The 26,085-nt window shown below is 38.6% G+C and overlaps 1 protein-coding gene and 2 pseudogenes across 3 annotated transcripts; 2 read left to right on the top strand and 1 right to left on the bottom strand.

Annotated features, from left to right (window-relative positions):
• Nucleotides 1-7,092: 7,092 nt before the first annotated feature.
• Nucleotides 7,093-24,937, top strand: LOC306651498 (DNA replication complex GINS protein PSF1-like). The gene is made up of 5 exons (XM_079124164.1): nt 7,093-7,128; nt 9,519-9,609; nt 13,670-13,786; nt 21,895-21,972; nt 24,448-24,937. The coding sequence occupies exons 1-5, from the start codon at nt 7,094-7,096 to the stop codon at nt 24,514-24,516; spliced, it is 390 nt and encodes a 129-aa protein (XP_078980290.1). The 5' UTR covers nt 7,093; the 3' UTR covers nt 24,517-24,937.
• On the bottom strand, nt 13,800-15,185 carry LOC306651563 (ribosomal protein uL30-like; annotated as a pseudogene). Its single transcript has one exon. The product of its transcript is annotated as a ribosomal protein uL30-like (transcript).
• Nucleotides 17,200-17,743, top strand: LOC306654082 (large ribosomal subunit protein eL21-like; annotated as a pseudogene). The gene has a single exon. The product of its transcript is annotated as a large ribosomal subunit protein eL21-like (transcript).
• Nucleotides 24,938-26,085: the final 1,148 nt, after the last annotated feature.

Genomic DNA, 26,085 nt, shown 5'->3' with positions numbered 1-26,085 from the left:
TAACTTTGGCTTGAAGTCCACATTATCTGATATGAGGGTGGACACTCCGGCTTCTTTCCTGTGTCCATGTGCATGGTATGTTTTTCCCCATCCTTTCACCTTTAGTCTGTGGGTATATATTTCTATGAGATGAGTCTCTTGCCTGCAACATATTGTTGGATCTTTGTTTTTAATCCATTCTGCCAGTCTATGTCTTTTGATTGATGAGTTCAGGCCATTAACATTCAGGGTTATTATTGAGATATGATATGTATTCCCGGTCATTTGACTCATTTTTGTTTTTTTGACACGACTTGATTTCTCCTTTATTTGGCTTTTCCTTTAGGCTATTTCCTCCCTTTGCTGATTTACATTGTTGTTTTTCATCTCTTCCTCATGGAATATTTTCTGAGAATGTTCTGTAGCACCGGCTTTCTTTTTCTAAATTCTTTTAGCTTTTGTTTATCATGGAAGGATTTTATTTTGTCATCAAATCTGAAGGTAAGTTTTGCTGGCTATAAGATTCTTGGTTGAGGGCTGGAGAGATAGCTCAGTTGGTAGAGTGCTTGCCTTGCAAGCACGAGGCTCTGGGTTCGAGCCCAGTACCGCAAAAAAAAAAAAAAAAAAAAGATTCTTGTTTGGCATCTGTTTTCTTTCAGAGCTTGAAAAATGTTGTTCCAGGCCCTTCTGGAACAACAAATGTTGTTCCAGGCTTTTAGGATCTGAGTTGAAAAATCTGCTGATATCCGTATTGGTTTCCCCCTGAATGTAATTTGGTTCTTTTCTCTCACAGCTTTTAAAATTCTGTCTTTATTTTGTATGTTAGGTATTTTCATTATAATGTGCCTTGTTGTGTGTCTATTGTAATTTTGTACATTTGAAGTCCTATAAGCCTCTTGTATTTGCTTTTCCATTTCATTCTGATTTGGGAAGGTTTTTGATATTATTTCATTGAATAGATTGTTCATTCCTTTGGTTTGTTTGTGTGTGCCTTCCTCAATCCCAATAGTTCTTCAATTTGGCCTTTTCATGATATCCCATAATTCTTGTAGATTGTGTCCTTGATTTCTTATCATCATCTCTGTTTGGTCAACTTTGTTTTCAAGGTTAAAATTTTATCTTCAATGTGTGAGGTTTTGTCTTCCAGGTGTTCTATCTTATTAGTATGCTTTCTGTGGAGTTTTTAATTTGGCTTACTGTTTTCTTCATTTCAAGGATTTCTGTTTGTTTTTTTTTTTTTTCAATATCTCTGACTCTTTATTGAAATGATCTTTTGCTTCCCACATTTGCTTTTTGAACTGTTGAGTGGTGCAATCATTCAATGCCTGCATTTGCTCTTTCATCTCCTCGTTTGCTTCCCTGATTTTTTTATTATGTACATTCTGAACTCCCTTTCTGACATTTCTTCTGCCATGCTGTCATTGGATTTTATTGCTATACCATCTAGTTTTGTTTGCGACATTTTCTTTCCTTGTTTTCTCATATTGCTCAGGTATCTGTCCTTCTAGTAGTGAAACTCTGAGATACTGCAGATTTCCTCTATTGACTACTGTTGTCCCTGTAGATTTCCAGTAACTCACCTCCTAGCTTTCAGTAGCCTGAAATCGTGGAGGAACTTGATAATGTGATGCTCCACAAGGAAGCTGCTCCTCTAGGGCTGGTGTCCTTCAGGTGGGGTATATTCCCTGTCAGTGGGCAGAGGTGCCTCTACTTGCTGACTGATGGTCAGCCAAAGGGGGACTAGACTGCAGACTGGGGCATGTCTGGTCTGGGCCTATGTCTCTGGTTCTTCTGCCCTGGTAGGAAAGCCTTGCCCAGCGGGGAAGACTCATTCGGTGGGGAGTTTCGCTGCGTAGATCTCCTCTGCAATGTTTCCAAGGGTTTTGACCTACCTCCTGGGTTGGGGAACCTGGCCCTGTGAGGTACTCCGTCTCTGGGCGGCCCTCCTCCTCTACGTTCCCTGGGGACCGGAGCTACCGTCTGGGCCAGGGACCCTCACCCTGCACTGAAGCCTCTTGCTGTGCGGCCCTCTTCCGAGAAGCTGCCTGCGGTCTGGTCCTGCCGCCAGGCCCTGGGACTCTCACTCTGCGTCAAAGCCTCTCCTGTGTCCTCCTCTACAGTGCTCCTGGTTGACCGGGTTCTTGGCTCCAGCAGGGGAGTCTCACTGGGCCACTCTACTCCACGAAGTTCCCTGCGTTCCGGGACTGCTGCCCCATCCAGGGATCCCACCCAGTGGGAGAGACCCCCAGTGACTCTGAGTTGGTCCTGATTCTCTCAGTACCTCCTCTTCTTGACTCCTGTTTCCTGTCAAAGGTCCTCCAGTCTCCTGTAGGTGTCTCAGGAAGGGAGCCACCCTTCCAATGATGATGGCCACGCCCTCAGGAATAATTCAAAATGCCTGCACCAGCCTGTAAAGAAGCTGGGGAGCCCCAGGGAGGGTGTGCTGAGTCAGCTCAGAGGCAATTGCAGTGTCCCTCAGCAGTAGCGGGGGCATGCAGGCAGGCTCAGCAATGGCGTCTGACCTCAGTGGGGGGTCAGGCGCGGTCGCTCAGTGAAAGTGTCCAACCTTGGTGTTGGGGTCGGGCGGGCTGACTGCCCGCTGGCTAGCTCTGTGATGCAGGCAGTCTGGCTCGTCTGCCGGCTTGCCCTGCGATGCAGGTGGGCTGACATGCCCACCAGCTAGCTCCGCGATGGTGACCAATCTCAGCATGGTGGTCGGGCGGGGTCACTCAGTGATGGCATCTGACCTTGGTTCTGGGGTCAGGCGGAGTCGCTCAGTGATAATGTCCGACCTCGGTGTGGGGGTTGGGCGAGCTGGCTTGCCCACCGGCTAGCTCCTCGATGTTAACCTACCTCAGCCTCAGGGTTGGGTGAGCTGGCTGCCCGCCGGCTAGCTCCACAATGCAGGCGGACCGTTTTATTTTTTATTTTGACATAATCCTGCTAAGTTGCTTTAAGGCCTTGCTAAGTTGCTGAGGCTGGTTTTGAACTTGCAGTCCTTCTGCCTTTGCTTCCCAAGCTGCTGAGATTACAGGTGTGAGCCACGGCACCTGCCTGAGGTATAATTTATATACAACAAAATATACAGTTTGATAGATTTTTGAATTTCGACATATGTATGTGAAAGCACCCAGAAACCACTCCAAACATGGGAACTCACACGAGATTTTATTAAGCAGACAGAGTGTCTGAGAGAGAGAGAGAGTGTGTCAGAGAGAGAGAGAGAACAATGACAGGGGAGCTATTCCTAAGTAGTGGAATTTTGTGGACTAATAGCAATTGGACCAATGGGTGGTGAGGAGGTTTGCAGGCTAACATCTGAACCAATGACCAACTAGGAAGTTCCCATGCTAGCAATCTGGGTTGTAAAATGGTGGGGCATGGGGGGAGCAGAATACTGGTGGCAACAAAATGGCAGATCTGATGCCAATATTCCTTCCTTTTTGTTTTTATAGATACCAGGGGTGGGACAATGGTCTTTCTTCTGTAGCTTCTTCCTGCCAGTTAGGGGCGAAGAATCTCATTTTAAAAAGGGAATTAGGCAGGACTTTAGGTGGGAGCAGAGTTTTGGGGGCCAGAGGTGTCAATAGTGAATTACAAGTCTCAGCTTTGGGTGTTAGGGGCTGGTAGTCTTGAAGGAGAAGCAGATGATTGACCGATTGGTTGGTGAACTTGTGTATCTGATCTTGTAGGAACTTCTGTAGGCAATTTTGCAGGCATGGTCCTGTTTAGGAAGATCTGTAGACCTTAAAACAACCAAAAATTTCTGACTCTGGCAGTTTCTCTTGATAGTTATCAGGCACTCTACCTAAGAATCTCTTTTATAGCGTTCAATCTTACTTATTCTTGGGTCTAACATGAGTGTAGGTCTTAAGTGCCAATAAAGGAACTATTGTCTTTCCTTAAACCCCAGTTCTGGCTGTTTTTCCTAGGTATTCAGGACCAAGCTAGTCAACCTGACCTTGTTCCTATCTGCTAAAGGTCAGCTGAGTTCATGGAGAACTTGAGACCAACTTCTTAGCTCCTTTAGTTCCTTTCGCTAGGTAGGGTCTTCTTGATTAGGTGGCTTCCTTTGGAAGCATCAGGGATGTCTCCCTTTTCAATGACTCTCCTTTTTGCAGCAGGTGCACTGATTGGCTTTTCATCCTCTAATGGTCTCATCAATCTCCCTGGTTGGGAGGGAGTTGCAAAGCTCCTTAGAGAAACTCTCCCATTCCCTGGGTTCAGGCTGACTCAGAGGGCAAGAGCCAAATACTGGGTTTTTGGCCCTTTTGTATTAATCTTGATCTTAATCTTGATCTTAAATATCCAGCAAGCCAGTCTCACCAGTCATAAAGTAAGAGTACTGGACTTTAATGTTTATGACTTTATATTTGTTTACCCCCTTTTATTTAATTGGGGTGTATATTATCTGTCATATAGGTGATGGCTTATTATCTCAAATCAATTTAGGTCATTTGTTCTTGAAGTAGTACTTCTGCAAAACATTAATCAGGCAGTAGTTACAAAGTTTACAAGGAAAGTACAAAATGGAATTAACAACAGTAAAACATTTAGTTTGTTTAATAGCTATCTTGAATTTTGGCTGAGCTATACATTATATCCCCTGTTTGAGATCACAGTAATTTTACAACAAAAAACAATCTTTTGAATATAACTTTAAGTAAGCTGAAGTCTGGGTTATTTTGAGCCATTCTGACATGCAGCAGGGTGGGTGGCAGAGCCTTATCTTAGGTAAGGCGGGGCTCTTCATGAATCTTAGGTAAAGTGTTCTAGTTCTGAAGTTGATCTTTGCCTCTTTCTTAAATATCATTTTAAGAAGTTTACATATATTGTTTCCTGAGTCTATGTGAGTGTTAGTAAACACAATGACATTACATCCAAAACATAAACCAAAGAAAGGCTGAGCGAGCTTTGAACTTTCCTTTTGTGTGGCAAAATGGCAAAATGCTTTCATGTTTCAGGATATTAACCTTTAAACAAATCAGGCTCTAACAGGTCCTATTATAGAACATTAAATTGACATATCTAACTTATATTGGGGTCAGACTGTCTTGTAGTAGAAAAGGAGCCTGCGAGGTTTGAGATCTGGAGTCAAATGGAGAGGCTGGATGTTTTTAAGGAGACAGCCAAGCGGGTGGGGGAGTCTCAGAGAATTTTAGATTGGGCAGAGCCCATGGCTGAGTTCTCAGGAGCCCAGAGAAGGGAAACAGGAGAGGAAGGGGTGTTCCCACAACCTTGAGAGAGAGAGAGAGAGAGGAGAGACAGAGACAGAGACAGAGAAAGGGAGGGAGGGAGAGAGAAAAAATGGTGGGGGAACTATTCTTAAGTAGTAAAATTTCACGGGCTTAATAGCATTGGACCAATGCTGGTGAGGAGGTTTACAGGCTAACATCTGAACCAATGACTGACTAGGACGTTCCCAGGCTAGCAGTCTGGGTTGTAGAATGGTATGCGGTGGTGGTGGGGGGCAGAATACTGGCGGCAGCAAAAATGGCAGATCCAATGCCAATGGTATATATCTTTATCATCAGCATCCTGATCACGATTTCTGTAAAGCCTACCACTGCTTCCTTTTGTAAGTACCTCCCCATTACAGCCTTTGACAGCCATGGATTTGCTTTCTTACTACAGGTTATATGTTTTCCTTTTTTACATATTGCTGGATTCCATGTGCCAGAAACTGGCAAACTTTTTCTGTAAAGGGCTACATAGAATTATATAGTAATACATTCTTTTGTGCCTGGCCTCTTTTCCTCAGTATAATATATTTGAGATTATACCTACTGTTTTGTATGGTTTCAGTAATTCATTCTTTTAATTGTGCCTTTACTAATTTTTTTTACTGTGTAAAATGTACACATATAAAGCCATTTTAACCATTTTAAGTGTGAACTTTAGTGGTATTAAGTTACATTCACATTGTCACCAATCATCACCACTATTTCCAAAACCTTTTTATCACCTCAAACAGAAACCTCTGTTACCATTAAAGCAATAATTACCAGTGTTCCCTTTCCCTGGAGCTTCTGGTAACCTCTAATCTATTTTAGGTTTGCATGAATTCCCTTTGCTATGTTCAGATAAGTGGAACCATACAAATACTTTTGTAAGTGCAAAAGGATGGGATGCAGACCTCAACAGATTCAGTGAAGCCTTTAAATTCATTTGCAGACGGGCACCTTGGGGGCTCATTTTTGGGGATGCAGAAATGACCCTCAGTTACAAAGGGGATTTTGGTTTTATAGGGTACAATGAGGATGATGTAGTCATCTGAAATCCAGGCAGGTGCTATTTGACCAGCAGGGGCTAGCTGTACAGGTTAAAACTTTAACTTAGGGGAGGGACTTGTAAAAAGGTTGAAATTCATTGGGGAGAATAAGAGTCCGACCCTGAGGGATGAATACTCAAATCTTGCCCTTTTTATTTGCTGTGCCTCCATTAGGACTACTTTGCCCTGGGGAAGATCAAGGTTTAGGGTCAGCATTCAGTATCCACCAGTTTCCCCCAGGGCCCATTGTCATCAGAATAAGCTCTGCTGGGAGGTTTGTCCCTTGGCTAGTTTCCCCTCACTCTTCCCCAGCGGCATCTCTCCATTTTTCTTCAGGGGGCTACCTTACAGGAATAATATTTTCCATAACCCTTCAATCAGTACTTCATTTCTTCCTAGGGCTGAATTATATTCCATTGAAAGTGTTATACCACATTTGGTTTATCCATTTATCAGTTATTGGGACATTTTGGGTTGTTTCTTCTTTTGGACTATTAATGCCTGCTTAGAACATTTATGTACAAGTTTCTGTGTGAATATATTTTCAGTTTTGCTTGGATATGTACTTAGGAGTAGAATTGCTAGATATAATAGTAATTCTGTGTTAATTTTTTTGATGAGCCAGTGGGTTGCTTTTCATGGGGCTAACCAATTACATTACTTGCCAACACTATGGTCCCTTCTAGGGTGAGAGGGCTATTGCTTTTGATAAAGGTTTGTAAATCAAAGATCAGTATAGTACAAATAGAATATTGTCAAGGATTTGGTAGGGGAAATAAATGAACTTGTATCAATATCAGTTTATATGTTTTAGGAGGATGGAATCAGGCAAGTTCGGAGGAGATGAAAGCTTTATATAAACAAAACCAGTCTGATGTGTAAGTTTGATATTTTAAAACCATTTAAGACTTTGAAATCATATAATCTTACATCAATGGTTTTTTTTTTTTTTGGTACTGAGGATTGAACAAGGAGCACTTAACCACTGAGCTACTCCCAGCCCTTTTTATTTTTTATTTTGAGATTTTGAGGTAGGGCCTCACTAAGTTGCTGAGACTGGCTTTGAACTTGCAGCCCTCGTGAGTCCTGTATGCCCTTATGCTTGACTCAGTTTTGGGATGTGATTTTTTAAATTATTTCCCAATTCTCTTTGAGCCTGATCTACCCTAACTGTACAAATTAACACATAGCCAGGACATAGAGGGATTTGTGCTTCTGACCATTGCCTATATCTTTGGGGCTGAAAGAGTTGCTTGGCAAGTGGTAGATGTTTAAAAACTATTGTGGTTTGACCAATATGAGTTAAAAGGAATTAAGGCAAACTTGAAAAGATGAGACACAAGCAAATAAAAACCGTAACGAAGTGAAATATAGTTTTCACTGTTTGGTTTCATTAATAGATACCTTAATTTGTCTAAGGAATTTGTAAAATCAGCAGGAATAGAAGTGATTTTTGATAGCTTGAGTGGAGTTCATTGAGAACTGATGTCACAGAGGACTACAACTTAGTAGGTGAAGAGAAGACTCTAGTTTTATGGAATATTTAGAGCTGAACATGCTAATTGGCACAATGGGGAATTTGGGCTATGTGAGCAACTTCACAGATTCCAGTGACACAGAGTACTAGGGAAGTTCAGAGGAAAGGGAGATGCATTGGTTATCCAGGTTCCTGGAGAGGTGACGTGGACTTAAAAAAAGTGAAACAGAAGAATAAAGGTATTTTGGAGGTGGTCTAGCAGTCGTTGGTCCAATAAGGGAAGAATTTTCCTGTATTCCCTGTATTTGTACAATTTGTGGGCTGGAAGTTAGCTCAGTGGTAGAGTGCTTGGCTTAGCATGCACAAAGCCCTGAGTTTGATCCCCAGCACCACAAAATAACCAAAAACAAAACTAAACCCCAAAAGAAAAAAAAAAAGCATGTAAGTCAATAGTTGTTGCTTTGAAATTTTACTATATGGTTATATATATATATATATATATATATATTATATATATATATTCTTTTAATGTTCTTATCAGAATGAAGCAAGTCAGGTGGACGAGGCGATTTGATACCAACCATTAAAGTTTCGGCACTGTTCTCTGTTAAGAAATCGACGCTGCACTGTAGCATACCTGTAAGGTTTCTAAGTGTTTGCTTGGAATGGAAGGGACACCTGGAGGATTTTTGTGTAGTTGGTTTCCCAGGTAACCTTTCCAAATTGGTAGCAGGAAATATTAAGATTTGTCTCTCTTTTTTAAAAAAATTTTTGCAGTACTGGGCTGAACCCAGAAATGCTCAACTACAGAACTACAACCCCCAGGCCTTTATTTCGAATCAGGATCTTGGTAGTTGCTGAGGCTGGCCTCAAATTTAGTATCCTTCTGCCTTAGCCTTCGTGGAGTCACTAAGATTATGGTGTGCACCACACGATGCCTGACTATCTCTGTCTCTGTAAACATTCTAAAGTTCTTCTCTTTTTTTCTATTTTGAGACTTGGTTATGAAAATGTTCAATAGTCATAAAAGGAAGAAGAGTAATATTAATACACCTCATAGAGCCATCATATCCCTTAGGTCAATTTATTTATTTTATTTTTTTTGGCAGTACTGGGGATGGGACACAGCCTGCACACATGCTAGGCAAGCAACTCAGTACCTTTACATCTTTTTGATGTTTTGCCAGTAGATAACTTCATCATGTTTTGTTCTCTAAACTATACTTTTTTAGAGCATCTTGCATTTTACCACTATTTTAGTATCTTTAATATTTTCTATTTCTACTAAAAAAAAAAAAAAAGAATTGGCTGGGCATGGTGGCACCTTCTTTAGTCCCAGTGGCTCAGGAGGCTGAGGCAGGAGGATCACAAGTTCAAAGCCAGCCTCAGCAAGTTAGCGAGGCCCTAAACAGCTCAGCGAGAATTTGTCTCAAAAATTTTTTTTAAAAAAGGGGACTGGGGGTATAGTTTAGTGGTTAAACTCTCTGAGTTCAATCCTTGGTACCAAAATTTAAAAAGAAAAGGTAAAAAATAAGGATCATCTGGACCTTCATAACCACTGTATTGTGACACACCTGGAGAAGTGAACAATGCCTTCGTGGCATCTGTTCACTCCATCTTCAGGTTTGTTCCACTGTTTTAAAGACACCTTTTTATAGTTGGTTTCTTTATATTAGGAAACAAGTAAAGTCCACTTTCTTTTTATTGTGAATCTTGAGTCTATCCTTATCAGAACAACCTCTGATACCCTTGTGATTCTTACACTGTCTTAATTCCTTCTACACATTGTAGGTATGACCGATTGCTTCGGATTAGAGCACTCAGGTGGGAATATGGCAGCGTCTTGCCAAGTACTTTACGATTTCACATGTCTGCTGAAGAAGTAAGTGTAGCATTGTTCAAGTTTATGAAAAGGTGGAGTTTCTGGTATTGATCTTTAATAGTGTTTCTCTTTTTGTTTTTAATATCTGTTTTAGGCAAGTTTTAATTTGAGTTTGTTTTGTATATACTATGATGGAAAAATATATGTAGGTAGTAATTCTAAATGCTATGTGGAAAACTCTTTATTACTAAGCAAAATAGTTCCATTTGTTATTTATAAGTGATCAATTAGTGGGGTTTAAAAACTGGTGTTATTATTTGGTGTTTTCCATAAAATACATGCATGTTTATGTATATATACACAGAGACAAGTGTACACCTATTCTTTCTTTCTCTTTTTGTTACTGAGGATTGAACCTAGGGGTGCTTTACAACTGAGCTACATTTCTAGTCCTTTTTATTTTTTATTTTGAGACAGGGTCCTGCTAAGTTGCCTAGGGCCTCACTAAATTTCTGAGGCTGGCCTTGGACTTGCTATCCTCCTGCCTCAGCCTCCACAGTTGCTGGGATTACAGGGGTGTGCCACTGCACCCAACTGTACACACACACTTTCTAAACAATTTTACAAATTTGTATGATTAATGAAATTCTTAATTTATGCAGTCATTGAGGGACAGAACTAGCTCATTATTTAAGGCCACAGTATTAAGAGTCAGGCAGATTTGGATTGAAATCCACTTAGTGGTTCTTCACTAATTGTCCAATCTTTGACAAGTAACTTGACCTCTTTCTGTGACTAAATTCCCTTACTTACAAAATGAAGTTCATAGTACCTACCTGTTACAAGGTTGCAATGAATTCTGACACTACCTGGAGTTAGATTAGATTTCACAGTTAAGCACACAGTCTTCCACAAGACTGCCTTCACTTCAGGTACCAGTCACAAGCCCCAAGGTGCCACTATTTCCTAAGGTTCAACAGTTCTCCAGAGTGACTCACAGAACTCAGGAAAGCATTATGCTTAAAAATTAACTTCAGGGTCCTAGAGAAAAAATAATACAAAATCAGAATCCACTAAAAAAAGAGGCTTATAGGGTGAGGGCTACAAGGGTCTTATACTTGAACCTTCTGATATCTACGCCCTATCAGGACTTATCACCCTTCTGATACATTTATGTGTAATAGCATGGAATAGTCTCAACCGGGGCAGCTCATACAAGCATTGGTATCCAGAGTGCTAGAATTTCATTCCAAAAAATGATTGAGTGAATCATTGTCCTAGGATTGGGCTCAATCTGAATCCTTCCTTCCCCAGAGGTCAAACTGATATCAAGAGGCCCAAAGCCCATTGCTCTAGTAACATGGTTGATCTTTCTGGGGTAGCCAACCCCCACTCTGAGTCATCTTGTTAGTACAAACTATCCAGGGATCCACCATGAGTCACCTTATTAGTAAGTTTTTATTAGAAATTACCATGAATGACAAGGTCTATTACTTGAGAAATTCCATGGATTTAAAAGTTCCCTCCCAATATGCAAACAAAAGCCAGCCAATTTCTTCATTTAAAAAAAAGAATTTTGTCTGGATGAGGTGGTACATACCTGTAATTCCAAAGACTGGGAAGACTGAGATAGGAAAATCACTAGTTTGAGGCCAGCCTCAGCAAATTAGTGAAGCCCTCAGCAACTTAATGAGACTCTATCTCAAATAAAAAGGACTGGAATGTGGCTCAGTGTTAAAGTGCCCTGAGTTAAATACCCAGTACAAAAAAAAAAAATCTATTTTAATTTTTTGTGGTACTGGAGATTAGACCCAGGGCCTTATACATGCTTAGGCAAGGGGTTTACCACCAAACTGGAAATTTTATTTTGAGATAGTTCTCTAAGGTTGCCCAGGATGGTGTCAAATTTAGAGTTCTATCTCAGGCTCCTGAGTAGCAGGACTTATAGGCATGAACCATTGTACCTGGCACAATTTCTTTATTATATAGTGCATTTATGGCTAAGACATAAAAATATTCTCATCTAATTTCAAAACAGGAAAATCTTTTATGCTCTAACTTTTGATTTCTTAACTTTATAGAATCTTCAGGTCACTAACATATGAAAGGTAATGAAAATGGGTTATTTTGTCATATTAATATTTTTCCACAAACAAATATTTTATAATGATGTCAGTATATTCTTTTATGAAAGGAATGTATATACTCTGCATTGCTCTTTCATCCAGGAGTGAGGTTAAATGGGGGTAATACCATCACTGCTAAATCAACTTTTGATTTTTCTCCCACTTCTTGTTCTCTTTGGGGCCTGTTACATTTTGCTATCCTCAGTGGAGGCACTGCAGAAAAAATGAAGGTGGAAAGACTTGTTTGGAATCATCTCTGAAAAGTTTTTCATCATACTTATCACAACAAAACATTATTTAAAATTTTTGGTTATTATAAAAAACAGTGTAGATCTTACAACATACATCCTCTTTTAACGCTTCTGGATGTTTTTGGTCCATTTAATCATTCGTATTATGAAATCTAATGTATATGTAACACACATACACACATACATACAGAGAGGTGTACAAAAGAAGATAATCAGCTTCATGATGTCACCAATAAATTTTCATGAATCCATCACCCTATTCAAGAAAGACATCACCTCATAAGCTCTGCATCCCTTCTCCCAATATCACCACTGACATTTGTGCAGACTAATCACTCCTTGCTTTTTTAAAATATTATTTTACCTTGCATCCCTAAGCACTGTTAACTTAATGTTTTTTGTATTTGAACTTATTATGTATTCATATAGCATTTTTATGACTTTTTTCACTAAACATATTTTTGAGCCTGTCTACCCTGTTCATATATTAGCCATAATCCATATTTTTCACTACCATTTTGAGTAGAGGCTACAATTTATTGTTGTTTTTTTTTAAATTTTTTTAGTTGTAAATGGACACAGTACATTTATTTTATTTATTTGTTTTTATGTGGTGCTGAGGATCCAGGTGCCAGTCTAGCAGTCCACCTCTGAGCCACAACCCCAACCCTGCAATTTATTGCTGATACTGTTTCCAACTTTTCACAGCAATGAACAATGCTATTATGAACATTCTTATAATATTGTAACAAGTATGCATTTCTAGTATATACCTGGGAATGGAATTTCCAGAAGAGGGAATATATGTCCTAGTTTATACCTGTTAGTTACCCTGTCATCATTTATATTACCTCTTTGTTTTCAGAAGTGTTTTGAATTTTTAGTATATTAAATTATATGCACAATATACATTATGTGGTTACTCAAGTCCAAGGTTTTCTAATCTCAGTAGGCATTTTGGACTGAATAATTCTTCACTGGGGGTTGTCCTGTGTATTAGAGGGTTTTACCAACAACCATTGGGTGTTGTTCTCTAGGTACCAGTAATGTTCCCCTCCCCCAAGTTGTAACAACCAAAAATATCACCAGACATTGCCCAATGCCCACATGGCATGAGAGATCTCTTGGTTTAGTCTACAGGGTATATATTTATTTATTTATTTATTTTTGTACTAGCGATTTTACCCAAGGGTGCTTTATCCCCAGTCCCTTTTAGTTTTATTTTAATTTTTGAGACAAGTTCTCACTGAATTGCTGAGGTCTCACTAAGTTATTGGGGCTGGCCTTGAACTTGTGATCCCTCCTAAGTACCGACAATTTCTGTTCTCAGAAGTTTACAACATCCTCAATCATAAACCTAAGGAACATTCAACCAGAAACATAATAAAAAAATACAACATTTCAGAATTACAAAATACAATTATAAAATAACATTGATGCTATTTCCGAAAACTAAGATACTTTTGAGAAAACAACCCAAATATTCATCAACTGACAAATGGATATGTATATCCACACAATGGATATACAGACTATGGAGTGACTGATAAAGAATACGGAGTTTCTTTTCTGGAAAAGGATGATCGTAATGGATGTACAACTCTGAGAGTATACTACAAACCAATAAATTTTATACTTTAATAATGATCTATGTTGGGATGTGTGCTGCTTCTGAAGGGATGAACATATATAATTTGTGCATATTTTCTTATAACTATTAAATTACTATCTTTATGTTTGCAGACAGAGTGGTTTAATCATTATAAAAAGTCCCTTGCTACTTACATGAGGTCACTGGGAGGAGATGAAGGTTTGGACATCACACAGGATATGAAACCTCCAAAAAGTTTATATATTGAAGTATGTATAAGTTTTTATTTTTTGGTACTGGGGATTGAACCCAAAGGTGTTTAACTACTGAGCCACATCCTCAGCCCTTTTTATATTTTTATTTAGAGACAGGGTCTTGCTAAGTTGCTTAGGGCCTCGCTAATTTGCTGAGGCTGGCTTCAAACTCATGATCCTCCTGCTTCAGCCCCCTGAGCCACTGGGCTTAGAGGTGTGTGCCACCACACCTGGTTTATATTTTTTTTTTTTTTTTTTAAGAGTTCACAAAGCTGTTGTTCAAAAGGTGGAACATAGACTCAACAGAGACAAAAGAGCATAGTTTTTGTGCTTTTCTTCCTAAGTATTTCAAGTCTTTTCAATACAAGGCTCTCAGGACCTCTAGATTCAATTATACTCCTGGACTTTGTCAACTGCTACAAATCTTAAGGAGTCCTGAATACATGCTTGGGTTATTCATTCACCAACATTAAACCCCTGACAAAGCAGGACTTCTTTCTCCATGACGTGTTGATTTCAGAGGCAGAGGTGGTCAATGTAGGAAACAATAGAATTTTCCTTGGAACTGGTCTGTGATGACAGGTGCCTGACATGATCATAACTACTGTCTCTTCCCTAATCCCTTCCTTCCAGTTTCTCTGAAGATACTTGATAACATTTCCATCAAACAAAACACATGCTTTCAACGCACTGCTTTCAGATATTCTGGGTTTAGTTCAGCTGTCGGATGGCTTGATTGATGCATTCACCCTGATAGCCAGGTAGGCCCATCTCCTTGAGGAAGCCCACCCTATTTTTGGTAGCATGACGGGCCCAGAGAGGTGGAAAGGGGCACAAGAACCTAGAGATCTCTCAAATACTTCCCTGGGAAGACAATTTCATGAATGAGTTCTTCCAGACAAATGACATCAAACCTCCCCAGGTGCTCCTCAATCACTGTTGTTGTCTGTCAGGAGGGATGGTCTTATTCTTGACCTTGCTTGTCCACGTTTCAAGATGAGTTCCCAGGCAGACTTGGAAATCCCTAAGTCACATAAGTTTCTACAATTCGTAGTACTTTTAGGCTTTTCGAGGTGACTTTAACAAAGACACCACTAAATATTTTCTTCAAATGAAGTCTTGCAATGGTCCTCTGCACCAGCAAATCTCACCCCAGTAATCCTTTAATGCGTACAAAGGCTAAGGAATGTTTATCAGCATTTCCAAAGTCGTCTGACACACATTTTGTCATGTTTCTTCTTCGCCAGGAATCATGTAGGAATGATTCAGTCACTTAAATCTGAACTGTTCCTTTCTCTCCTCTTTGCCAAAAACACTTGCTTTGCCTACCTTTGAGGGCCTGATAAGCTTTCCTCTTTTTCAGATTTTCTGGAACCAGAGGGTTCTTTTTTATTTGCTCTTCCTCTGCCATCTTCCCAGAGCAGCAATTACTTTACTTTTTTTAAATATATAGATTGTGCTACTTTTTGTCTAAGTGAGAACATGAATGAATACATATTAGTTCTACTTAAAAATAAAGCAAGCATAAATCAAAACCAGTAAAGTGACCTATATGGGGATGGTAAGAATGGAGCAGCTAAAATTCTGTGGGCATACTTGTTTCTTTAACTCTGGAACCATGTAAATGTTATACCTATTATAAACAAAATTAAGTCAAAATGGAGATCCAATCTCTCTCTCTCTCTTTTTTTTTTTTTTTTTTGGTGGAGATGCCAGGGGTTGAAGGAACCCCTAAATTTTGAAAACATGAAACAAATAAACCTATCTTTCAAGTTGGTAGATTAGTCAAATAGGAATTATTTGCTTAGTTTTTAAACATTTTCCCCCATTTTATTGCACTAAAATACACAAAACATAAATTTCATCATCTTAACCATCCTTTTTTGTTTTTGTTTTGGTACTAGGGATTGAACTTACTGAGCCACATCCCCAGCCCTTTTTATTTTTATTTTGGAACAGGTTCTCACTAAGTTACTTAGTGCCTCCTTAAATTGCTGAGGTTGGCTTTGAGCCTATGATCCTTCTGCCTCAGTCTCCCAAACTGCTGGGATTACAGGCGTGCACCACTGTGCTCAGCGTAACCATCTTTTAAGTATATAGTTCAGAAAGTATTAAATACTCTCATAATATTGTGCAGCCATCACACCATCCAGATTTCTTTTTGTCTTATAAAACTGGAACTAAACCCACTAAACAGTAATGCCCCTCTTCCTAGCCCTCCTTGAAACCACCATTCTACTTTGTCTTTATGATTTTTAACTATTCTTAAGTTAAGTGGAATCATATGGTAATTGTCTTTTTGTGATGGGCTTATCATGTAGCATAATGTTTTCAAGATTCATGTGTCAGAATTTCCTTCCTTTTTCAGGTCTTAGCCTTAAAATTATATTCCATTTGATGGGTAAACCATTTTCCTCATCCATTTATCCATTGATGGATAGTTCTACATTTTAGCTGTAAACTTGGGTATATAAATACCTCTTAGAACTAGGATCAGTGGTGCATACCTGTAATCCCAGGGAGATTGAAGCAGGAGGTTTGTAAGTTTGAGGCCAGCCTGGGTCAGTGAAACCCTATTTAAAAATAAAAAGGGCTGGTGATGTATCTCATGTACTCAGTGATAGTGCACCCCTGGCTTCGATCCTCAGTAAACACACACACGCACACGCACACGCACACACACACACACACACACACACACAAAATTGAGATCCTGCTTCATTTATTTTTGGTGTATACCGAGAAGTAGAATTGCTGTATCACATGGTAATTCTGTGTTTAAACTTTGAGGAACTGCCATACTGTTTTTAAAAGCACTGTACCATTTTACATTGTCCCAACGGTACACACAAGGGTTTCAGTTTCTCTATATCCTTACCAAAACTTATTTCATATTTTTCCCTTTAAAAAATTATGACCATCCTAAAGAGTGAAATGGTATTTCATTTTAGGTTTGAGATTAATTTCTCTAATAATTGGTGATGTTGAGCATCTTTTCACATGCTTCTTAGCTATTTATATATCTTTGGAAAAACGTCTATTCAGGTTCTTTCCCATTTTTGAATTGGGTTTATATTTCTGTTGTGGAGTTTTAGGTTCTCTCATATATTCTGGATTTTAATCCCTTATCACAAATATGATTTGCAAATATTTTCTTCCATTCTGTTGATTGCCTCTTAGGCTGTTAGTACTGTTTTTAGGTACACAAAAGATTAGAGCTTCATGCAGTCCAATTCGTCTGTTGTTGTTGCTGCTGTGTCTTTGGTGTTATATCCAAGAAGTTATTGCCAAATTCAGTGTTGTCCAGCTTCTGCCCTGTATTCTCTAAGAGTTTTGTTTTAGGTCTTACATCTAGATCTTTGATCTATTTTGAGTCTGTTTTCGTATGTAATGGTCCAACATTTTTTTCTTTTGCATGTTGATATCCACCTTTCTTGAAAAGTCTTTCCGCCGTTCGGCCGGAACCGCCATCTTCCAGTAATTCGCCAAAATGACGAACACAAAGGGAAAGAGGAGAGGAACCCGATATATGTTCTCTAGGCCTTTTAGAAAACATGGAGTTGTTCCTTTGGCCACATATATGAGAATTTATAAGAAAGGTGATATTGTAGACATTAAGGGAATGGGTACTGTTCAAAAAGGAATGATAAATGTTATCATGGCAAAACTGGGAGAGTCTACAATGTTACCCAGCCTGCTGGTGGCATTGTTGTGAATAAGCCAGTTAAGGGCAAGATTCTTGCCAAGAGGATTAATATGCGTAGTGAGCATATTAAGCACTCTTAAGAGCCGAGACAGCTTCCTGAAACGTGTGAAGGAAAATGATCAGAAAAAAGAAGGAAGCCAAAGAGAAGGGTACCTGGGTTCAGCTGAAACGCCAGCCTGCTCCACCCAGAGAAGCACATTTTGTGAGAACAAATGGAAAGGAGCCTGAGCTGGCTGGAACCTATTCCCTATGAATTCATGGCATAATAAATGTAAAGAAATAAAAGCCTGTGAACTTTAAAAAAAAAAAAGACTTTCCTTTCTCCATTGAATGGTATAACGATTCCCTTTTATAAGTGATTTGACCATGAAGTTGAGTTTATTTTTATTCTATTCCATTGGCTCTGTGTGGTTGTTTTTTATGTCAGAACTATGACTATTTAATTATTGAAACTTGTAATAAGTTTTGATATCAGGAAATGAGTCCTCCAAATTTGTTCTTTTTCAGATTGCTTTGGCTGTTTGAGGTCCCTTGAGATTTCATATGAATTGTAGGATTTTTTTTTTATATTTTGTTGTTGTTGTAGATGGACAGAATACCTTATTTTATTTGTTTATTTTTTATGTGGTGCTAAGGATTGAACCCTAACCCTCTCACATGCTAGGCAAGCGCTCTGCCACTGAGCTAAAGCCCCAACCCCAGATTGGTTTTTCTGTTTGTCCCAAATATATCTTTGAGGGTTGTGTTGACTCTGTAGACTGGTTTGAGTACTGTTGACCTCTTAATATTGGTATCTTCCAGTTCATGAACATGGGTGGTGTATCCACTTATTGTTATCTTCTTTAAATTCTTTTGGCAGTGTTTCATAGTTTTCATTGACACGAATAAGTTAATTCCTAAGTATTGTGTTCTTTTTCATATTATAGTAAGTGAATTATTTTATAGTTTCCCTTTTCAGACTGTTCATTGTTGGTGTATAGAAATGGAACTGAAATTTGTGTGTTGTCTATGTATCCTGATACTTTGCTGAGTTCTTTCACTAGTCACAGTTTTCTTTGTGCATGGGGGGTCTTTAAGGTTTTTTACATGTATAGTCATATCATCTATGAACAGAAATAATTAATTCTTTCCATGGGTTTGTGTTTATTTAATTTGCTCGTGTTTTTTGTTTGTTTGTTTGTTTGTTTTTGTTTTGTTTTTTGCAGTGCTGGGGATTGAACTCAGGGCCTTAGTGCTTGTGAGGCAAGCACTCTACCAACTGAGCTATCTCCCTAGCCCTATTTACTTGTTTTTGAGACAAGATTTTGTTAAATTGCTGAGGCCGATCTGGAGCTTGTGGTCCTCCTGCCTCAGCAGCTGGGATTATAGAACCTCTTTCCAATTTAGATGCTTTTATCTTTTCTTGCCTAATGACTTGGTTATAACCTTCCAGTTATATATTGAACAGAGTGACAAAAGTGAGCATTCCTGAACTTGGAGGAAAAGGTTTCAGTCTTTCCCCATTGATATGATGTTTGCTGTGGATTTTCTTTCTTTTCTTTTTTTTTCCTTTGGCAGTACTGGAGATTGAATCCAGGGTGCCCTACTGCTGATTTATCCCCAGCCCTTATTTTTTAAAATTAATTAACTAATTTACTTAGTTTGTGGTGTAGGGGATTGAGCCCAGGGCCGTCATGAATGCTAAGCAACACATCCCCAGCCCATTTATAAAAATTTTATTTTGAAATAGGGTCTAAATTGTGGAGGCTAGCCTCAAATGTCAATCCTTCTGCCTCAGCCCCTGAGTTGCTGAATCACAGGTGAATAGTTTAGCACCCATCTATTGCAGTGAATTTTTTGTGTATGGCTTTTATTTTGTGGACATAATTTCTTTCTATTCCTAGTTTGTTAAGTTTGTCATGAAAAGGTGGTGAATTTTGTCAAATGCTTTTTCTCATACCTGTGGCAGTGATTATGTAGTCCTCCTGGAGAATATGAGGGAGGGATCCAAGTCATTTGAAAAGTGGTAAGTTGGGCAGTACAAACTATATCAGAGAAGCAACAGAATTTAAAAGGGGAAATTTATTATACAATACTGTTAACAAAAGCAGTAGGAATAAAGCTAGACTAATGTCATTTTGTAATCTTAATGCCAGAAGGAAGTAGTTACTTAATCTTTATGTGACTAGTTGGACTTTTGTAATGATAATTATGGATAATAGTTAATATCCAAAAAGGACCACTTGTAAGAGGAAGTACAAGAAGTACCAAAATACAAAACCTTGTCTGAAAAAACCTCTAGATCTGTCTTACAGTTTATAGGAAATTCAGGGAGAGGATTATGGTAAATGACCCCACCAAAATCCACAACAAAATCTCGATTGTGGCAAGATATACCAAACTACCCATCCACTTTTTTTTTTTTTTTTTTTTTTGGGGGGGAGGTGCTGGGGATCGAACCCAGGGCCTTCTGCTTGCAAGGCAGCACTCCCGACTGAGCTATCTCCCCAGCCCCCCCATCCACTTCCTTCAACAAATAAATTGCCAAGAGGAAGAAAAATAAAAAATAAAAAGAGGGAGGGAAAATGTATACATTAAGACATTAAAAAAAGAAAAAAGAAAACATGTATTTTAAGACATTAAAAAAAAGAAAAACATGTATTTTTGTAGCTCTAGTGAATTCTGATTTCAGCTTAGAAACTTAAGAAAAAATCATGAGACAATTGGGGTCATTTAGATATTAAATGAATATTCATGATATTAAAAACTGGTGAGATAATAGACTATGTTCTTAAAAAAATTTTATTTATAATAATAGATACTAAAATAATTGAGAAGTTGAGGGAGGGAAACGTATTGGCCACATGTTGATAATTGTTTAAGCTAGTTGAAGTGAATCTGCAGGATCAGCTCATTAGTCTTTTTACTTTTGAATATGTTCATTGTTTTCCACAATAACGGTCTAGGGCTGAGAATGTAGTTCAGTGGTACAGCTTGTGCTTAACACACATAAGATTTTGGGCTCAATCCCCAGCAAACCCCCTGTCTACCCAAAAGGGAAAATAAAAGTCTGCTTAAGAAATAAATAGGTGAGTAAGATTTTTATAATAGTATTTCAAGTTAAAATACTTTGGGAATCATGGTAAGATTCTGAGTAATCATAGGCCATGATGAAATTATCTGAAAAAGTAGAGGCTGAGACCTTGTCATTGAAATTGGCTTTAGTGGAAGGAAACATTAATCTTTCTTTCTTTCTTTTCCTTGCCCCGTCCCTGCTCCTTCCCCTTCCCCTTTCTTTCCCCTTCCTCTCCCCACTCTCTTTCGTTCTCTCCTTCTCTCTCTCTCTCCTCTCCTCTCTTTCTTTCCTTTGTGTACTGGGGATTGAACCCAAGGGCACTTTACCACTGACTTAGTCCCCAGCCCTTTTTTATTTTGAAACAGGTCTCCACTAAGTTGCTTAGGGCTTCACTAACTTGCTGAGGCTGACTTCGAATTTAGGATCCTCCTCAGCCTTCTGAGTCACTGGGATTCATAGGTGTGTGCCACTGCACCCAGTGGTAGCAGTGTTTTGATGCCAATCCTAGGATTTGAGAATAAATACTAGTCTGAGTTCTTATGAGGATGAAAACTGTTCGCTGCTTATTTTCGGGGCAGCACTCAGTGCTGTATTCACGTGTCTCTTCTCACCTGGGGACACCTTTGAAGGTTCTTTACAGTTTCAAAGGGTGGTTATGAAAAGACTGCCTCACTCTTCCAAAGAGGAATTGTTCCTGATTCTTGTCACATGAGGCTGTGTCTGTTCTCTTCATGGTGTACCAGTAAGAATTCCTGGGGAAATCTGATGACTAAAGGAAATTGGAAGAATCTCTTCTAAAAGTAGACATTTGGTAAACTGTCCTATTCCCAGGTATTGATAAAAATTTATGGGTGAGATCTGTAAGAATCAGCCTGGAAGAGATCTAAAATTTTTTGTAGGTAGATATTTGAAATGCTTTGTTTTTCAGGATTTTTAGAGGGGAAAGGATCCAATGATAGCTTCCTTTACTCAGGGTGTTCTTGCTTTGAGCATTGACATACATACACATTCAGAGATTTTCCATTGTTCTTTCTCCACATCAAAGCAGGATAATGGGAACCATGAGACTACCACAATAGTAATATTAGGTCTAAGTATACAGAAAGGAAATAGATGGAAAGCCTAGTATTTTTACTCTGTAGGTATTTATGTGATACCTAATTTCTTCTTGTTTACTATCTATTAAAAAATCATTTAAGCTGGGTACAGTGGTATGAATCTGCAGTGTCAGCTACTTGGGAGGCTGAGTCAGGAGGATCACTTGAGCCCAGCAGTTCAAAACCATCCTGAGCAACATCTTAAAGAATGAAAAAAAAACAAAAAGAAAAATTTTAGATAAAGTATCAGGTTTTTTTCTTTCAGGTGCGGTGTCTGAAAGACTATGGAGAATTTGAAGTTGATGATGATGGCACTTCAGTACTACTTAAAAAAAATAGCCAGGTATTTCTTGTCATTAGATATTTTATGTTGAATCTTGTTAAGAGTGTTAGAGTCAGTAGCAAAATAAATACCACCTTGTGGTGATTCTCTATTTTAGGCATTATGTTTATTCTTTATTTTCTAAATTATTTAATATTAAGTATTTTCTAGGGAAATTATTTTTATGGGCCTTAGTCTAGGTATGTGGTAGATCATTATTCCAGGGCTTTTAAAATGATGGATTTAGTTCCTGTCTTCAAATTGTAATTGTGTAATTCAAATTATAATTTTAAAAAGTTCCTATGCAGTCATTTTCTGCATGAATTAAACCTTAACCTAATTATTTGGCAAACAATAATGATATAGATGAAGAATTTCTTAGTAATTTGTATATAGCTTTGTATTTGAACCTGAGGGCATTTTATCACTGAGCTGCATCCCAGCCTTTTTTTTAATTTTATTTTGAGATAGGGTCTTACTAAGTTGCCAAGGCTGGCTTCGAACTTGTGATTCTCCTGCCTTAGCCTCCTGAGTCACTGGGATTACAGGTGTGGGCCACTGCATCTGGCTAATATATAACAATTTAATAGGGAAAGATTAAAGTTGTAAAGTTGTAACTGGAGCTAAATTTTTCTTCATACAGCATCTCAATATATGTTTCCTTAAAAATCTTCACATTTGGTGAGTTCACATTAGCTGAGCTTATTTTTATCCTGTTCTGTTTTGTGAAATCACAGTATATGAGGAAAAAAGCCTTTATAAGAACCATTTTTTTCTTTCTCTGATTGTCATCTTGATACTGACCAGTTAAGTGTCTAATGACCCCAAAAGTTATTGGTGCTGACTAAGCCCAGGATCAAAAGAATGCTTCAGGCCACATGTATTTGGGCTTATTTTTCTAACAGAGTGAGTTGATCTATTATACTGCTACTTTAGAGCAATTGCCTCCTAAAGTAAAGGTTGAATATTTTTAAAACAGATTTAAGGTACCATCAAATCTTTGGTTGTTAAAGTAATTTCACTCCCATACCTCTTAGAGATATATACCAATGAATCAAAATCAAGTGATAAATTCATGTTGTCATAAAAAACAATCTGTATTGCTAGAGGATATAACAGGAAGTTGTAGTTCACAAGAGCAAAGCTGTCTTCAGAAAGCAAGATATGTAAGATACCACTTCATCCCAAACATTGTCTTGTGGTCAAAACTATTTCTTAGGCTTTATTTCTGATTCTTTCTTTTTTTTTTGGGGGGGGGGGGGTGTGCTGGGGATCGAACCCAGGGGCCTTGTGCTTGCGTGACAAGCACTCTAACCCACTGAACTATCTCCCCAGCCCCTCTGATTATTTCTGATTGCCTGCTGTGGCAATGATTCCTTGGCCCTATTAGCATACTCATTTGCTCCTGTGGACCATGTAAACACAGCTTTCCTTTTTTTTTTAATATATATATATATCATACATATATGTATATATATATTTAGTTGTAGATGGACACAATACCTTTATTTATTTATTTATTTACATTTATGTGGCATTGAGGCTCGAACCAGTGCCTCACATGTGCTAGGTAAGCACTCTACCACTGAGCTACACCCCAGCCCAGCTTTCCTCTTTTGTGCTTTTGTCTTCAGCTGTCACCTTTCCCTCAACTGTAGAAATAGAGACATTAAAATAAAAACATAATCAACTGTATTTGAAACTTATTACAACTGTTTGATACGAGGGGTTTCTAAAATGTCATACCAGGGCTAAGGGTGTAGCTCAGAGGTAGGCGCTTGCCTACCATGCCTCTGGTTTAGTCCTCAGCACTGAAAAAGAAATTATGGTAAAATATGCAAAACATCCATTCATCATCTTAACTGTTTAGCACATATCTGTAATCCTAGTGACTTGGGAGACTGAAGAGGATTCCAAGTTCCGATAAATAAATAAATAATTCTGACCACATCTAGAATTGATTGTCTATAGAATCTATGGTGTTCATCATCCATGTAATATAAACATTAATAGGGAAACATTTTCTTACCATAAGTTTTTATTTATTTATTTATTTTAGGTGGTGCTGAGGATTGAACCCAGTGCCTCACACGTGCTACGCAAGCACTCCATCACTGAGCTACAACCCCAGCCCACCATAAGTTCTTTAGTACTTGACAATATGGAAGACATTGTTTCGATAGTAGTCCTTGCCTGTGTGTCCCCATGACTAGTTTAGTCACAGGTCTTTCATAAGGCCTTTGGGTTTATGAGGCAGGACTTCAGGTGCAATGTCACTGAAGTTACATTTTGCTTCTTGAGTAGTTTTGATTCACTATAGCTCTAAGTGGCATCAATTTTGGTTGATTACAATGACAAAGTTTAGCTTTCACTACCAGATGCTGGAGTTTCAAAAACGTAATCAACTGTTGCTTTTTAATGATGCAAAATATAATTTAAAATTTTTTCTCAGTCACTTCTCTTACTCTTCTTCCCTCTACTCCCTTTCTTCTGTAGCACTTTTTGCCTCGGTGGAAGTGTGAGCAGTTGATCAGACAAGGAGTTCTGGAGCATGTCTTGTCATGACTGTGTCATGCCATGACTACGTCCCGTGGTGACCACATGTGGAGGCACCTGTCAGACCTTGCCACATATGAGGCTGAACCCATGCCACAGAAATGTCTCTACTTCTCCCCATACCTCCCTCTTTGATTAAAAATTTACAGGTGACTTTAGATAACCAAAAAGGTGTTGCTCAATGGTACAGTGCTTGCCCTGAACATGGGAAGCCCTAGATTCCATTCCCAGAACCTCAAATGAATTTAAAAAAAAAATAATAATAACCATGAATACTTGGCTAACATGTATTAAGGACTTTTGTTTTTGTGTTGTACACCATTCTTCCTGCTCCTTTCTGTAAAAAAAACTATCTAGCCAGGCGTGGTGGCATACACCTGTAATCCCAGCTTCTAGGAGGCTAAGGCAGGAGGATTACAAGTTCAAGTTCAGCCTTAGAACTTAGTGAGGCCTAAGCAATTTAGTGAGACGGTCTCAAAAATAAAAAGGTTGTGAATGTGGTTCAGTAATAAAGCACCCCTGCATTGAATCTCTGGTGGAAAAAAAAAAAAAAAAATCTGTGTCTATAATCATAACATTCCCAACTGTCATTGTAGTATGTTTTTATAAATGAAAATATTTGTAAGTTTGAGTCTCTTTGGAGTATCATGGCTGTATAAATAGAAGGCAGATCTCTGTGCATCTTGAGTGTTTTCTGGTAGTATGTATTGTGTATGCCAGGAGGGCCAAATTTCTGGAATATATATTTCTAAATCATTTGGGTAAAGATGATTTCTAAAAAAAATTTTCATGATCTGTATAGTAATGGCATATGTAATATGTAAATTTATTATATGACTATTTGGAAAGGAGGGAGGAAGGACACTATGGATATTGCCATTTCTAGAAAACTTCCTTTTCCTAGCCCAAGTTCTATGTCCCTTTGCAAAGCAGTAGACTGATGCTCACCCACCAGCTCAAAAATAGAGGACTAGACCCCAGCCTGAGTCCTTATGGAAAATGAATGAATACCAGTTGAAAAACTTGAAATTGTGGTGTTTGTATCAATTTGTACTGACTGACTATCTATAATTATGACTGGAATTTTAAGCATAAATCAGTTTTTTTCTTATAAAGGTAATAAATATGCCAGTTAAAAAAGTAAAAAACTGTACAGTATAGAAAATGAAGGTAATGACTAAGGATGTAACTCAGTAAGTAAAGTGATTGCCTGGCATGCATGAGGCCCTAGGTTCGATTCTCAGTACCACCAAATAGATAGATAGATAGATAGATAAAAGTGCCCTTTCCTTACTAAATATTATAGTGTGGCCAACCATTAGCTGCACTCTAGATGGAGTACAATCCTATTTGCTTGTCATTTGCTTTCAAGTTTTTGTTTGTAGGTCAGTGTGAGTCTGTGCCTTGTCAGTGTTTTTGAGTTGGCTATTCCTCTAAAACAAACCACCTGAAATGTGGTGCTACTCAGCTGAGCAGTTCTACTGATCTTGCTTGGGGTCTTTGATATACTTGCCTTCTTTTTGGTGGGGGGTGTGGGGATTGAACCCAGGGGCTTGTGCTTGTAAGGTAAGCGCTCTA

The sequence above is a fragment of the Sciurus vulgaris genome (genome assembly GCF_902686455.1).
Source record: "Sciurus vulgaris genome assembly, chromosome: 2".
NCBI lineage: Eukaryota > Metazoa > Chordata > Mammalia > Rodentia > Sciuridae > Sciurus > Sciurus vulgaris.
The sequence above is the reverse complement of the archived record's forward strand: the minus strand, read 5'-3'. Positions and strand labels throughout refer to the sequence as shown.